Source organism: Micromesistius poutassou (genome assembly GCF_964030765.1).
Source record: "Micromesistius poutassou genome assembly, chromosome: 2".
Lineage (NCBI taxonomy): Eukaryota > Metazoa > Chordata > Actinopteri > Gadiformes > Gadidae > Micromesistius > Micromesistius poutassou.
The window spans coordinates 15,858,280-15,875,083 of record NC_140272.1 but is presented as its reverse complement, the minus strand read 5'-3'; the positions used below and the strand labels follow the sequence as shown (position 1 = coordinate 15,875,083).

The following is a 16,804-nucleotide window of genomic DNA, read 5'->3' as shown; positions in this document are numbered from 1 at the left end:
ATCAATATTTCACAGCATTATAGTAAGAGAATATTGTATAACATTGTGTATAATAATTTCACCAAGTCTGTTCCATGTTCACCATTACTACTTGCTTTGGTAGAAGCATTGTTTGTTGAAGTATCCTCTTCCTATTTGGTTTTTTTAAGATGTGATTGTGTGATCCAATGAGCACCACAGGATATTAAAGGTTAGTACAAATCGCGTTAAAAAACGAAAAATAAATAAACAAGGCAGAGCGACATATCGACTTATTGCAATGCTTATAAGGCTGACAAATTGTCAACTCACAGTTATGGTCTTCCGCATTAATACTGCAAGCGGGGTACTAAAAGATTAGCCCGAAACAGTTCTATAAAATCAAATGTTTGATTTGGACAAAGAAAAGAAAATGGCCCTTCTAGTATGATACATTTTATATGTGCAATGCAACTCAAAAGAGCAAAATATGAGGATTGAAAACAAGTTTGTCAGATGATTGTATAATATTGCATAGAAAGATATTTTACATTTTATGGCCTGCATAGCCTTGATGTTGTTATGGCTCTAACAGCGTAGTTTTTAATGAGTTGACAGAAAGATGAGGATATTTTATCCGGCATAAATATAGGGCTACGCTAGATGGACGCATGGAGGACAACAATAACAAAAGGACACGCATAATATAAACGTTTAAAAAAAAGTATACGAATTGACTTTGTCGCTTCACGATTCAGCGGCGTCCAGGCCCAGTTTATGTTCCACAGCTGCGTTCTGTTCGCCCGTCTTGTCGCTCCACTGCAGGAGCTCCACTCTCTCCGCCCCCCTGTCCCCTCCCAGCCCGTGCAGCAGAAGGCCGTGGGCCTGGTGGTCCTGCACGGCCCACCGCTCCCCCGGGCCCCGCCCCCCTGCTTCCTCTCCTCCCAGCAGACCTTTCCGTGCCTCCTCCGCGCAACTGTCACTCATCCTGTCCACAATAACGTTGTAACCATCCTCCTCTTCCTCCTCTTCCTCCTCCTCCTCCTCCTCCTCCTCCTCCCTGCTCATCAGCCCCGCGTGCCCCCCGTCCAAGCTGGAGTCGCTGAGGAAGGAGTGAGGGGTCCGCGAGTCCTCCAGAGAGGGCGGGGTCTCGCCGGCCAGTCGCGCCCCGAAATCGCTGCCCGTCCCCGGGGTGAGGGGCATGTCGGGGTCCTGGTCGGCGTCCTGGTCGGGCTCCTGGTCCCGGCTGCAGTAGGCGTAGCGGTGGTTCATGTGCTGGGAGTAGGAGCCCGAGTGGGAGAAGCGCTTGCCACACTTGTCACACTGGTAGGGCTTCTCTCCCGAGTGCAGCCGGCTGTGCTCTATGAGGTGGTGCTTGTGCTTGAACGCCTTGCTGCAGATCTGGCACTCGTGAGGACGTTTGCCTGTAATGAAGCAATCAAACATAAAGTAATAATATATAATGTGTGGGGGGGATTGCTTTGTTTTTTTATATTGAAAGCTGTTCCATCATTCGGTTGTTTACCCCGATCATAAAAGTGAACCCTATTCGATTTTTATTGCCCTTAAATGACACACATAAAATGTGCATGCTAGTCTGTTTTAGTTTTTTTTGGAGGGTTTTCAGCCTCTCCCTTGACACGCCGGTACATTGAATGATGACATTGAGTCTATTGTTTTCCCTTATCCTCCCAGACTCCCTCCCCACTAATTGTGCAGCAGGTAGGAGGAGCCGGGGCATTACATACCTGTGTGCTCATATTTGTGCCGCAGGAGCGAGCTGCTCTTCTGGAAGGTCTTCTGGCAGATGTCGCAGGCGTACAGCCCTTCCTCCGTCTTCCTCAGCCTCTTCCGGCCCGGCCCCGCCTCCCCATCTGGTCCCTCGTCCCCCAGGGAGCGGTAGTCCAGCACGCCGCGACTCAAGGCCTCACTCTGGGTAGCACAAGCCAAAAAAAAAAAAAAAAGTATAAAGAAAACTCCTCTGTAACGTATGCCTTATGCCCCCCCCCCCCCCTTGCTTTAACCATGTCTGTGTTTAGTTTGGTTCAAATTGACAGTATTCACTGCTTCCTGTAAACTAAAGGGGGGGGGTGGGGGGGGAAACGTTCTTACCACAAGAGCATGCCTGTCCTGGTGGATTTTCTTCAACATGGCCTCGGTGTCTCTCTCCATCACGTAGGCCATCGGCGAGAGGAAGTCGGCGCTGTGCGCCGGGCGACCCAGGGGAAGGGACGCCAGGCCCTTGTGTCCCTGCAGGCCCAGCGCCGTCTGGGCCATGGGGCCGAGCAGCGAGAACCCGTTGTATCCAAACATGGGCACGCCGCCGCCAACGCCACCGCCAACGCCACCGCCAACGCCACCGCCGCCGCCTCCCCCGCCGAAGGCCAGGTGCTGGTGTAAGAGGGGCCGGCCGGGACTCTGGAGTCTGGTCATCTGCTGGGCCTCCACCGCCGCCCTCTCCTCCGTGGCGGGCGTTCCGTTGGAGGTCTGGCCCTCGGCGTGGCCGCCGCCGCCGCCGCCGCCGCCAGAGGAGGAGGGCTGCCTGGGCAGCGAGAGGTCCAGAGGCTCGTTCTGGGACCCCCCGGGCCAGCTTCTCTTGAGCCGGTGTTGCTGAGGCGGGGAGACCCCCGGGGGCCGGCGGCCGGAGGGGTCCGTGAGGCCCAGGGGGGAGCCGAACCCGGCGGGGGGGACTCTGATCCGCGCCCTGGGGGAGGGCAGCTGCGCGGACGCCGGGCTGAGGGGCTGCGCGGGGCTGCGGCCGGGCTGCCCGGGCCAGTAGGAGTATGGAGACGGGGCGTCGGGGCGGGGCCGCGTCGGCGAGGCCTGCACGGCGAACAGGAGCTGCTGCTGCTGGGGGGCCGAGTGCCGCTGGTGGGGGGGCCTCTGCCGCCGGGGCGACGCGCCCGCAGGGCGGCCGTCGGGCGGGAAGGAGGCCCCGGAGAAGAGGAGGGGCGGCGAGGCGGGACCCTTGCCGCGAGGGCCCGGGCCGGGGGTCACCTTGCAGAGGTAGCGCTCGTGCTGCAGGAGCACGACCGCGTTGGGGAAGAGCTGCAGGCACCAGCGGCACGTCACCCCCGCTGCGGCGTGGCCCCCCACCTCCCCTTCCGCCCCCCTCACCCCGCTCCCTCTCCTCGCCCTCCCCCCGTCCGGAGACCCGGACGCCTCGTCGGCCGTCCCGCCTCCGTTTTCCGCGACCCTCCTCTTCTTCTCCGCGGTGGCTCCCCTTTCTCCTCCCGCTCCTCCGGCTCTAGCTCTCTCCTCCTCGTCCTCCCCCTGCCTCCCCTCCTCCTCCAACTCCCCCTGCTCCTCCCGCTCCTCCTGCTCCTCCTCCTCCTCCTCCCGGGGTCTCTTGCCCTCTCTGTGGAGCATCTTCTGCAGGACCTCCTCAAACTTGGCCCCTGACTGGAGGTACGGCAGCAGGGCGGCGCTCTTGAACACGTTGGCCCTCAGGGAGAGCTCCGCCACGGGGTCCCACAGCCCGGAGAAGCCCCCGGCCCTCTGGAACGCAGAGGGCTTCTGGGGGCCGTCCTGCGGGGACAACAACAGCTGCTGCTGCTGCTGCTGCTGCTGGGAGTCCAGGAACACCAGGCCGTCCGAGGAGCCGGGGGAAAACGGAGAGTGCCTGCCGTTGGAGTTCCTCTCCCCGTCGGCAGGGGGAGACGCGGGGAAGGGGAGGTGGTGGTGTTGGTGTCGGTGGTGGTGGTGGTGGTGGTGGTTAGGGAGGAAGTGGGAGGCTTTGACGAGGCCGTTGAAGATGCCCGCAGCTTCAGCCATGTTTCCTCCTCCGCCTCCTCCCCCTCCTCCTCCTCCTCCTCCTCCACCACTCAGGCACTTTTTGCTGCTCAGGTGGGAGCTGTAGGAGCCCGAGTGAGAGAAGCGCTTCTTGCAGTTGGAGCACTCGTACGGCTTCTCACCTGGAGGGGGCGGGACAGGGGGGGGGGGGGGGGGGGGGGGGGGCGGGACGCACAGGGTTATGTCTCACACTCGCCACGTGGTTTGGTTGAGTGTCATGTTTGCTCTGTTTGCTGTTTGGTTTTCTTGTTCGACTGTTAAATGTTTGATGACAATGTGTGTGTTGATAATGCCTTGTGATGGGTGGGATCGAGGACATGGCTTCTTACCGCTGTGAATGCGGAGGTGTTCTTTGAGGTGGTGTTTGTACTTGAAGGCCTTGCCGCACTGCTGGCATTTGAACTTCCTGGTCTCAGGGCCCTGGTCCGAGCTGATGGAATTCTACAACCAACAAGGCGGAGGCGTTTACCATCACGTTCATTCATTCTTTTCAGTCACCGTTTTCAGTTCACTCATCAAAATAAGTATTCTCTGTTGTTATTACATGAATGAATATGTGAAGCACCACACGGATCAATAGTTGTTAGCCGTTGTTTCAATAGTTATTTCAAAGGTGGTTAATCACAACAATTGAATCTCAGCGTTCAACAGTGTTCAAGGCCCCCTACTCATGGGGGGGGGGCAGCTCACCTTGTCGTGGACCTGGTTGTGCAGCACCAGGTGCCGTTCCATCTGGGCCCTGCAGGTGGCAGTGTAGCCACAGAGCGGGCAGACCATGTGCTCGGCGTGCTTCTCCTGGCAGGATCTGACGTGCTGCCTGAGGGCCGGCCCCTGCAGGTAGCTCCTCTGGCAGAAGGGACAGGACACGTGCGGGCCCCTCGCACCCTCCGTCACGTCTGGAACAACCAGCATCCACATGAGATCAGGCTCGTTCGGAAAAACAATACGTTCACAGGACCGCGGTTTTGAGTGTGTAAGAGGTTGTGACAGAGAGAGAGAGAGACAGACAGATAGATCACAGGGACCGAGAGAGAGAGAGACGTGAATCATTCATACCGTTTCACAATTAACAACGTACTCTGAATTGAAAACGTCCATGCGTCAAATCCTCCCAAGCCTGCGTGGGTGCGCGCGTGTGTGGCCGTGCGCATGTGTGTGTTTTTGTTTGTGCACGTGTGTGTGCATGTGTGTGTGTGTGTGTGTGCGTGTGGGTGTGTGCGTGTGGGTGTGTGCGTGTGTGTGTGTGTGTGTGTGGGTGTGAGTGCTAACCCTACCGAGTGTTTCAGGGGAGTGGTGCTGGGCCCCTGGGGACCAGATGGCAGGAGGCAGCTCCTCGTGCCGGCTGCCGCCGTGCGGGTGGTGGAGGTGGTGGTAGAGGGAGCCGCCGCCATTTTGGATGGCGTCCGAGTTGGTGGCCTTCCTCAGCTGGGCCAGGAACTCGTAGTGGGCCAGGTCCTCTAAGGCACACGGGAAGTCTGTGGTCTTACCTGGAGAGAGGAGCAACGGGAGGTGTGAGTGTTGAGTGTGTGGGGTGTGAGTGAGATGAGTGTGGGTCTCCAAGGAGATCTTGTCGGGAATTTGAAGATGTGTGTGGACATTTTACAAGAGAAAGACACGCGCGGTGGAGTCTCTCAGATGTGTAACATTTGATACAACATAATCAACTCGGCGATGCGTTGCATTTGATTTGCATTTGTATTCGTCATCTGATATCCTGGCACCGCAAAATGAATGAAAGATATTTCTACACAACCGTCAGGGCCCTCGAGTGCGTTGGACGACAGCGAGAGAGGAGGGACGAGGGACAGAAAGCCCCCCTGTCCGTACACGACCGGAGCACACTGGGAAAGTTGCTTATATTCCCGACTGGGGCAAGTTTTTTTTTTTTTTTTTGCTTACAGACAGCGCCGCCACGAAGCCTGACGAAGATTTTTCAAATGTTTGCAGATGTCGTGGACGGGGTGGGGGGGGGGGGGGAAGAGTGGCTGCGGTGGGCTCGTGTAAAATCGGCGCTTTGCCTTCATCAGGAGGGGCCGCATCAGGAGAGGCGAGGGAGCTAAGTGATTGTTAGGAAGGGAAAGCCGCGCCGGGCCCTTTGATCGGGGCTAAATAAAAGGGAAAGCCGCGTGTCGCTGGGCTCGGATTTCAGCAGCGTAACGTCATCTCTTTGATGCGTTGGAAACATTGTGACATTGTGTGGGATGAGTTCTTTTGTCATGCTTTCTCATAGGCTTTTCAAAGAGAAATGGGGCGGGGGGGGGGGGGGAATGAAGAAGCAAAATAAACGAATGTCTGGCAGAAAAGGCCCTGATTGGAGGAGTTGGTCAGAAGGTGTTTCTAGGGGGGGGGGGGGGGGCGTTGTGAGAAGTCAACATTTTTACCTGTTGTACCCAACAACAAACGCTTAAAAAAAGAATAATAATCACGATGTGTCATGTCTAAGATAATATTTGTGCCGGGCAGAAAAACTGCCCTTGGGTCTCTGAGAAGCGAACGATGGAGATGTCTTATCTTATCAGCCAGCCGGGCGTTTCGATCAGATATCTGTGAACCGTCATGCATCACAGCTCATGAGGCCCGTTTACCGCCTGCACTACGGTGACACTAAAGATCTGCATTGTGTTCCGGACCCTTACTTTGATAAGCGACGGATCCCTGCTGGTGTTCCCCGTCTCTGGGGGTCAGGAGGGTGACGGCCCCCTCGTCGTCCCCGCCCCCCACCGGGTGGGCGGTCTGCAGGGCCCAGGGGTGCCTGCCATCGTGGCTGCTGAGGCTGCGTGGTGGCGGCGGCGGCGGTGTGGGCGGCGGGGGCGGCGGTGGCGCTGAGCGGGTGCAGGGGCTGGCCGTGTTCACCATCTCGTGGCTGGGGGTCAGGCTGTCTGGGCTCCCCTGGCAGTCCTGGGGCTCCATGCTCCACACGCCTCCCCCCGTCTCATCCTCCCCCTCGGAGCCCAGCGAACACACCCGCTCCACTGGGGGCGGGACGGGAGAGAGACACAGAGACACAGAGAGAGAGAGAGAGAGAGAGAGAGAGAGTTAATTATATTGTCCATGTGCAGAGACATACTATATTTTAATAATGTCATATTTATTTATATATGATGGTTGAGACAGGTTATGAAGGTATTTTGAAATAAATGTTTCCTATACGAGCCACATTTTAACGTTATAGGTCTATATTGAATCTCATACCAATTGAATGTGTTATTTATTTGAATATTCATCATAGATCACAATGGAAATTTAACAGGTTGAAATGTTTCGATACGGTTTTCCATTGTTGGAGCCGTGGATTATAACATTACAAAGGGGACTTCTTAGTCTTCCACCACAAATTACAAGACTTTCATAAATTCTGGTATTTCTTACGTGACATTTAACTTCAAAAACATGAAAAACACAATAATTATACGTTTCTCCTCGATTTTTGTATTTCTGCAGTATCCCATTACACTTTAAGGAAAAGGCAACAGAATATCCTTTATGTCAAGTTGTACAATGTGTTTCTTTTTACACACCGATATTTCATCTGATTTTTATGTAGTTTGATGTGTGGGTTGTGATCAACACAAGGCAGATGGGCTCCTCTTGCTGTGTAACCTGGACAGCCCAGTAGATATTCAACACTAAAGAGAAGGGCTTTACGCTGGTAACCGGGAGATTACAGAAACAATTCTCCACAGGGGGTGACTTTCAAACCAACAGCAGACCTGTAATATTTTACTTCTGCTCAATAATGAAACACACAGAAATAAACGGTTCCCTTTGTCCAAAATGTAAGATGCATGATTTCAGCATTTTTTCAAAATGCTTTCTTGCTTTTTTCGAGTGGGTGTTAAACTGCAAAGGGCCACGGTGCATGCCTGTGTAGGTGTCACATTGAAGTGGTTCATTTACATATGATTAATTACTGTGGGTGTGTGGGGGCAAGTGAGGCCACCTGTGTGCACGAGTGTATGTGAGTGTGTGTGCCGGGTGTGCATGTGTGTGCTTTGGGTGTGTGTGTGTGTGTGTGTGTGTGTGTGTGCGTATGTGTGTGCGTACGTGCGTTTGTGTGTGTATCATGTGTTTGTGTGTATGTGTGTGTGTGCGTTTGTATGTATGTGTGTGGTGCGTATGTGTGTGTATGTGCGTGCATGTGATTTGTGTCTATGTGCGTTTTGATAAAACGGCAAAAGCATAAAACGTTGCCCCACTATTGGAGAGACCCTTTTTTTCTTTTGTTCCCAAACACAATAAATGACAATCACAAACACATGGCTGGGATTTCAACTGTTGGCTCTGATTTCCCAGGCTGCTTTGAGGACTCTCTGCCTCGCCCGCCACTGATTGGCAATATCTAATCCCCGTCCCGAGTAACGACTATTGCCCTGTCCAATGAGGCTCCTGAACGACGCCTTTGAAACAGAAAATAAATAATTAACCAAAGCCTAATTGTTGTCAAGGGGAGGCTGCCTCTAGTAACACTCGCCTCCAGAGAAATGTCAAATGTCGACGCCGTGAAAATACTTACTCACACGCGTCTTTTTAATGACGCAGACGCCGTGAGTCGTAGGGGTTGAGGAGCGAACCGCGTTGTGTTCACTTTGTTTCGATGTATTTTATGTATTCTACGTGTGTTACCTGAAGGACACCGCGGGGGTGGCCTCAAGTTGGATATGACTTCCTCTGTGATCTTCATCACACACATCAAAATATCAAAATTAGCCCCCTGAATTTAGTCATTGCACTTCAGCTATGACTAGTGTAGTGTACACCAAAGAGAAGGGGACGCGCGGGGGGGCTCCCAAACACACATACACACACACATAAGCACACACACACACACACACGCACACACATAAGCGCACACACGCACACACACACACACACACACACACACACACACAAGCACACACACACACACACACACACACACAAGCACACACACACACACACACACAAGCACACACACACACACACACACACACACACACGCACACAAGCACACACACAAACACACAAACACTGGAAAAAAAACGATCCAAGTGTGGTATACCCGGCGGGGTGGTGTGTGTGCGCGGATTCTCCAGACCGGCTCCCTTAAAAAAAAAATAATAAAAAAAAGGCGTAGCTAGGATGTTAAATGAATGTAGTTTTGGGGGAACTTATCAGGCCCGCGGAGATGCCTGTGCCTGATAGGAATGACCACCGGGGCTCCTGAAAGAGCGACAATCTGGTCCGGATTATCCTCAAATTGGCTCTCATTTTCCCACACATGACAGTGAGTGACAGTGGGCCCTTACACGGGCTGTCATTAAAGCAGCACGGAGCAGGCATGGCTTTCATTATTGGCCCTGTTGATTTATTTATTTGGATGGCAAGTACATTCTTCACCAGCTCTTTTCTTTAAGACAATCTTTGAACGGCGCAGGGGGTTTTGGCTTTGTGTGCGAACGTACGTTTGTGTGTGTGTGTGTGTGTGTGTGTGTGTGTGTGCGCGTACATGATCAATGTTTTGTGAGTTCACGTGTGTACGTACACGGGGGGCGCTCGGGTGCAGATCATTTATTTCTCATGCCGTGCCGTGGCTACAAAGTTGTCGTATTTTAATATTGACCATCGAACGCGACGCTATACCTCTTTCTGTCAGCTCAACATTGTCGGCCGACATTACACACACAGCAGACAACCAAAGCACAACACGTTTGGGGCCACGGCGGCGGCGGCGGCAGCAGCAGCAGCTGCGCGAGCCAAACAGAGCATGTTGCCACGGCGAGCTGTAGCGTGTGTGGGAAGAGCTTGAGTCATATCGAGAGCGAACGAGCTGAGCCGTGCTGCCTCATGCTCCACGACGGCTCAGACCTTCAGGGACCGTGTCTGATGGCCTGACAACAATACGATCCCAGCAATCACAATGGCTTTCTTGTAATCTTACTCTCACTCACTCTGAGAATGACTAATGGCGGTATGTATTTGGTATTTTCGGTGAAAGGATCTGCCCGGTGCCTAGCCTAGAAATACCGTTGAAGGGTTCTTTCGGAGTCTGGGAACCCAATCGGTTCTGGAGGTTTTCGTTTGTTTCTTTCACACAAAGATAATCCCCGACATGTTGCTATTCCTAGTTATCTAGCCGCCACTAAAAATGAAGGAGTATACAAGCCATTTGGATCCAGGGCCCCCAAATGTCAATAAGCTCCTTTCATCAGCATACACATTTTTGTTTAGCTTGATTTTGAATAGGCCTAACTATGTATTTTGGTTCAGCTTTTTAAATTTTCTTCAAATATGCACAGATGAAGAGTGTTGCTCATAATCAAAGAATAAATCATCAAACATAAATGTTTGATGGTTACACAGGAGAATTAGATTCATTAGTTATAAATTACAGGATTCCTATGAAAAAGATACACATAACAAAACAGGTCCCATGCAAGCAATCAATAAAAAAAGGGTCTCTCAATGTTGTAATTGCGTTGTCCTTTGCCAGAGGAAACATTCTGGGGTCGTTGTTTGATTTTAAATACTGTACACTGCTCTGTTTACAGTGCGAAGGCCATCTACAATAGCACCCTGAACTACAGTTTATTTTATAGCGCACATGTGACCTTGTATTCACTTAGTAATTATGTGGTGCAATGCTAAGTACACAATAATTACGGAGGAATTACCTTGTTTGTTTCTCTTGGTTTTGAAATTGCAACAGGCAAAAAGTATGTTCCATTGCTACATAATTGTTTCCATTTCTACTGATTTTATATAGCTAGAATTACAAATAGTAGACATACAATTAATAATTGTATTATTATTGATAATGTTGTTGATGATTGATGATGAACATTGTTATTATTATTATTATTATTATTATTATTATTATACAACTTTCACCAAAGCATTTGGTGTTGTGTTTGAATTGTGTATTAAGATTAAACATGGATGAGCAGAAAATTATACAGAAAAGCTATATTTATAAACAGGGAATTGAATTTGCAGGGAATTGGTTCAAAATGTGTTTAGTTAAATTTAGTTTTGATGCCATATGGTTATTCCTCCATTGACACATGTTTATTTAGATTTATTATTTTTATGTGGTTTCTTTTGAAGCACAAACAATAGCAATCTTTTATTTATAGTAAATCATTACAATTTATTCAAAATGTCATCCATTGTTTTGATTATTTTGATCCAGAAAATAATTGTTATGTACAACTAAATACCTAGCTACATTAAAGGCACACTATGTTACATTAAGGGAAATAACTGTGCTATATCATTTTCGAAATTGCATCATGCACATGAAATCTTTTGTTCTTCTCAATGTTTGTCATAGTTTCATAAGGTTGAGAGCCTTGGTGTGATGTTAAAGACTAAATCACCACATAAGAGCTATGAGAGACCCCCACACAAACAGACATGACACATACCTAACCCATAAGCATTTAGTTGTTGTACTATACCTATCTCAGCTGCTCAGTCCAGGCATCCATATGCATCTGCATCTTCTCTGAAAACTAATTCTGCTTTAAATTAGCACCAAAAATCTGACGTGCCCTCGATAGAAAAATAAACAAAAAAAACGTATTGTGTGAACGAGTTAAAAAAAAAACGTCCTTCTCACTTTTGTAGAATGAGTCAAAAGCCACCACAACGTTAGATGACGCCCACTTAATGTTTCTCGTCTCATGTGCGACGCAAACTCTCGTTCTCTCAGGGACAGAGTCCTCTCTGTTTTTCCTCTCCGGCGCAAGCTACACTGAAAAGCAGGCAGCTACCACGATGACAACTCCAACAAAACAACTAAACAATATTATCAATATCGTTCCATCTGCTCTCACTGTAGAGTTTCACATTCCGAGTGAATACGTTACGCACTCCCTTGCGACACCTTTCGAACATGTTTGACCTTTAATAGTCAATGCACTGCTGACTTTGAAACAGCTGGTTAGGCAAGCAACACTTTTCAAAATGCCACCATCACCTATCCACACTTCACGGAAAGCACTGATGTGGAAAAAATTGTCTTTTGTGTGGCGGTGTTGATAATAACTTAGGTGGCGTGAGTATCCTAATTCGCTGACTGTAGATGACATCATGGGAGCACCAAAGGAGCGGACATACATCTGAACATGATGTTTGTTGCAGTGTGATGACATAGCTCAGTGCCAGATTTTTGTCCAGAGATGGTGAAAAACCAAACCGTTGAGCAAATCGACATGAGGGAGTCACGCAGTGGAGTCTATAGGTTCTGTTTGAGTCTGCATCTATTTAGACATGGATATTATTGCATTTTGTCTGCTGTTTGTCATTATGGATATATGACAATAACTATAAGCTTCAACTAGCAACTCACACAGGGCCATGGTCATGAGGCGTGTTGCACTTGAGCATGTTGAGGGAGCATTTATACCGCATGAGACCTGCCTGATCATACCTGTATATGACAGCTTGGTTACATGGCGTGATATTAGTCAAAGATAAACCTCCAGAGATACAGGCAAGAAAAAAAGGTGAGAGAGCTCTGCTAACTTGCTTATATCATGGAAAGAGACATTGGAGGGGACGAGATGGAAAGAACTGAATTGGAAATACTGAGAGATATTAGAATGGATGACAGGAGCATTAGAGAGGATTGTGTGTGTCAAACAGATCCTACCACATATGTAAAAAAGCAACGGTGGGGGGAATTTCCCACAGCAGCTCTTGAGAGCTTGCAGCATGGGGTGAGCAACACACACACACATACCCACAGTCTCTCTAGCCCTCTAACACACACACACACACACACACACACACACACACACACACAAAACATATTCTCTATCTCTTGGCTTCACGCGTTCACATGAATACACTCAGGCCCACACACACACACACACACACACACACACACACACACACACACACACACACACACACACACACACACACACAGGGCATTGGGGGCATCTATATGTACAGATGTATGATTGTGAAGAGTGTGCAGACAGGACATGAATAAAATAAACAAAAGCTGGAACAACAAAATATTCCATAAACTAGTTAAAGGTTGCAGAAGCACGCTTGATGAAAGAATCATATGCTGGTCAAAGGATAACAATCAACAGTGTGTGTGTGTGTGTGTGTGTACGAGTGCTTTCTTTAAAGTGTGAAGGAATGAGAGAGAGAGAGAGAGAGAGAGAGAGAGAGAGAGAGCCAGAGTGTATGTGTGTGTGTGTGTGTGTGTGTGTGTGTGTGTGTGTGTGTGTGTGTGTGTGTGTGTGTGTGTGTGTGTGCGTGCGTGTGTGTGCATCTGACATGTGTGTGTGTGTGTTTGTTGGTAACTTAAATTCTTTTTTGGAGACACAGCCTATAGCTCCAGTCCAAACATCCCTTCATTGATAAAACATATTGACTTTCAAACCACTGGCCCTATTAGTGCGACTGCTGCTTGCAAGTCACTGTCCCATAGAGACATCCTCACAGTAGCCTCCATGGCCCAAGGCAAACATTTGAAGAGCCCTGCTCTTAACAAACTGTGTTACTGAGTAAAGTGTGTCAGGGCTTCCACATCTGAAAACACTGTCCGTAGAATGGCTCCCAAATTGGCCACTGCTTTTCATGTCACTGAAAGCCCTTCGGTAAAGTACATCTGCTGAGCTGAGCTGGTTAGCGACTTCAAGGAAGCACACAACAATAGCCCAAGCCCAGTGACCCTCTGCATACTATGTATGTAACGATATAACAATGCACGTTTAAACTGTTGACCTTTGATTTATGTCAAGAAAACACCGAGACACTGCCCCCCATTCCTTACGCGAGGGAAGGATATTATGGTGATGATTGCGACACAAAGACACAAACGTACAGACGTACACGACCACAACCACAAAAGGTGGACGCTCGTCATCGCGGCGCTCCTATGGAAACAGGCGTGTGCAGGAAGCGGCATCACGTGACCCACGTGATTCAATGTCGGGGCAGAATAAACACGACTCAACCGATCAACGCGGTGATGCAAAGAGATGTGCATTGTGTTCACTCTCCCTCCGGTGTGCAACAGTGTGTTTCAATAGGTGTCTAAAACGAGCGTGAGAGAGATCTTGCGGTGGCAGTTCCTTCCCCTTTGCATGAAGGAGGTGCGAGCGGCGATGAGTGCCGGCAACCTCTGTGGTCCACTGCCTTCCCCTTCTTCCTACCGTCTACTTCCTGGTTTACAGCTAGGCTACGGCTAGAGACACGCGGGCTCGCATCGAGATAGCGCTGTGCGACGCTATGCCCGCCGCGAGCTGCTGCTCGCTTTCTAAAGGACTTGTTGATTAGTTGGTGTGCACAGATTTCAATATTTCAAGTTTACAAACAAATATATCAGACACTTTATGACTTAGCACAGTTTGGTACAACCACAACACACACATCATGGTGTTAGAAACAAGAGTCGGTATGAGTGTGTGTGTGTGTGAATAAGATATACACACACACACACACAATGCAAAAGAGAGTTTGCATTGGCTTTAAGGGAGAACATCCTGCAGAGTGCACTCAGCCCCCTGCCCAAAGGGGCCCTGCACCCAGTGGCCTGTACCCCAGGGATTGTACCCTGCACCCAGTGGCCTGTACCCCAGGGATTGTACCCTGCACCCAGTGGCCTGTACCCCAGGGATTGTACCCTGCTCCCTCTGGCCTGTACCCCAGGGATTGTACCCTGCACCCAGTGGCCTGTACCCCAGGGGCTATACCCTACATCCAGTGGCCAGTACCCTGCACCTAGGGGCCTGTACCCTGCACCTAGGGGCCTGTACCCTGCACCCAGGGGCCGGTACCCTGCACCCAGGGGCCGGTACCCCAGGGGCCTGTACCCTACATCCAGTGGCCGGTACCCTGCACCTAGGGGCCTGTACCCTGCACCCAGGGGCCGGTGCCCCAGGGGCCTGTACCCTAGCCTGGCTGTTCCCTGACATGAGGTTTCCGTGTAGCAGGCGAGGGATTGGGGCTGTGGAGGAATGCACTAACGGTCACAAAGGGACTCGTGGGCTCGACCGCACCGTGAATCAAAACCCAAAACGCCACTTTATTAGACGCCTGTCATTGCAGACTCTCTCACACCACTCTATAAATACCCCCCCTCCCAAATTTTGTTTTTCCTCTCTTTTCTCTATTTTTTTTTTCCTGACGTGAGAATGCTCGGGGAACTGCTTGGGCTTTTTGATGTGGCTCCTTATTTTGTACATTGGCGCAAGAAACCACAGCATAGTGGCTCCTTTTGAATATTAAAACACTCTCGTCAGGAAGACAAAAGTACTTTTCTTTTTTAATAGGGGATACGCTTGAAATAAAAGTTCTCTTTGAGCTTAACAGCTATATAATGTGGGCTCGGGGTTGGCTGGTTCTACATGACTTGACGCTTTTTGTTGCGTTCCATGGGTGATTTGTTTTAAGGGCGCTACAAATATGTTGGGTATGGTACAGATGTGCTTTCCACATCTGTACAGGGTCATACTTTTTTTAGTAGTGGTGAGCCTGACATTGATAACAGCCTTTATCTGAACCCTCACCGCCGGTACATTGAGGTGGTTATCGTTGGATTTAAGTGTGTTAAACGGTGATGGAGCGAGCTGAAAGACTTTTAGATTTATACAGTCACAGTTTAATGACATTTAGTCAATATAAATATTTAGAGAATATGAAAAGTACACAATACATTGAATTATATGATGTCATTTTTTGTTTTATTCTTATTTTGGTAACAATTTACAATAAAGGGATATTAATTAACCATTATTTAATACAAGCCAGTGCTGTAATAAGCATTATTATATAGCATTTGCATAGGGGCTAGGGCAAGGGGTGGTGGGGTTAGTGTTAGGGTTAAGGGATCACCCTAACCCTATAAATAATGTATACATTAATACCTCAGTTAACATGAACACCATTACCTTAGTTAACATGAACCCGATAAGTAAACTGTAAGTTGCTTTCTTCTGCTTGAATGTTAATATAATGTTTATTAATGTACCCTTACTGTTACCTCTTATCGTTATTTCTTTTTGGCTTTATATTAATAAACAAATGAGAAAATGTTGAATTCCATTTCATCTACATATATAATATATTTATGTGTCAAATTAACATAACTTTACACCGCAACAATTGTTGCTGTTGCCCTACATTACAGTGAAGAAAACGATGTCTATGATGTTTGCTCACTTTCTTTTTTGTAAACAGTTGGGGGCGCCCCCCTCTGGTACGTGTTGGCATGACACGTGGATATGACATCCCACCCAGAAGATGATGCAGCCAGACGATTTTAACAACTACATGTGGCATGTAAAAAGCAAGCATGAAACAACAAGAAGGATGCCTTTCCAAAATGTCATCGTCTCTAATTGTCTCACACTGTCCATCCCTCTCGGTGTCTCATATAATCTCCTCCTCCAACCTTTCCTGGTCTACTCCTCACTCACACACATCTTCCACTTCCTCCTTCTGTCCCGCCTCCTCGTCTACTTGTCTCTCAATCACCATTGGGAGATTTACCCATGCACACATGCACAGGCATAGTGCATGTGCATAGGCACAGACACCTAAAGTCAAACAAACACACACACACACACACACACACACACACAAAGAAACACATTCCTACAAAGAAATGCAGACATACATATATAGACACACTCTCATAGGCAGTCAGAGATCAACAAACATTCACACATTGATCTATATGTTTAGATTAATATACATTACTCTTCACAGTGTGTGTGTGTGTGTGTGTGTGTGTGTGTGTGTGTGTGTGTGTGTGTGTTGCACACATACACTCTCCTGCGTGCATGTGTTGCCGTGTGTGTTTGCATGTGTGTCATGTGAAGTACAGGCCAACGCCTTGAAACATCAACTAATTAAAGTGAGTGAGGAAAGTGCCAATGCAGCACAACCACAGCGGAGAGAAATAGAGTGCACACACACACACGCACACACACACGTGTGTGTGTGTGAGTGTGTGTGTGTTTAGGTACCAACACGGGCCAAGTATTGGGGGAGAGCACGGTGGGGAGAGAGTTAGGGAGGACAAAGAGATGGAGGGAGGAGAAGAAGAGAA

The 16,804-nt window shown here is 49.1% G+C and overlaps 1 protein-coding gene across 1 annotated transcript; it reads right to left on the bottom strand.

Moving 5' to 3' along the window:
• Window positions 1–705: 705 nt before the first annotated feature.
• LOC311338194 (uncharacterized protein) lies at window positions 706–14,936 on the bottom strand (the record flags this gene model as incomplete). Its single annotated transcript, XM_084463435.1, has 10 exons — window positions 706–1,382; window positions 1,707–1,890; window positions 2,071–3,597; window positions 3,763–3,872; window positions 4,080–4,191; window positions 4,441–4,646; window positions 5,025–5,237; window positions 6,387–6,722; window positions 14,494–14,698; window positions 14,880–14,936. 10 exons carry the CDS (start codon window positions 14,934–14,936, stop codon window positions 706–708), a joined length of 3,627 nt encoding a protein of 1,208 aa, XP_084319561.1.
• Window positions 14,937–16,804: the final 1,868 nt, after the last annotated feature.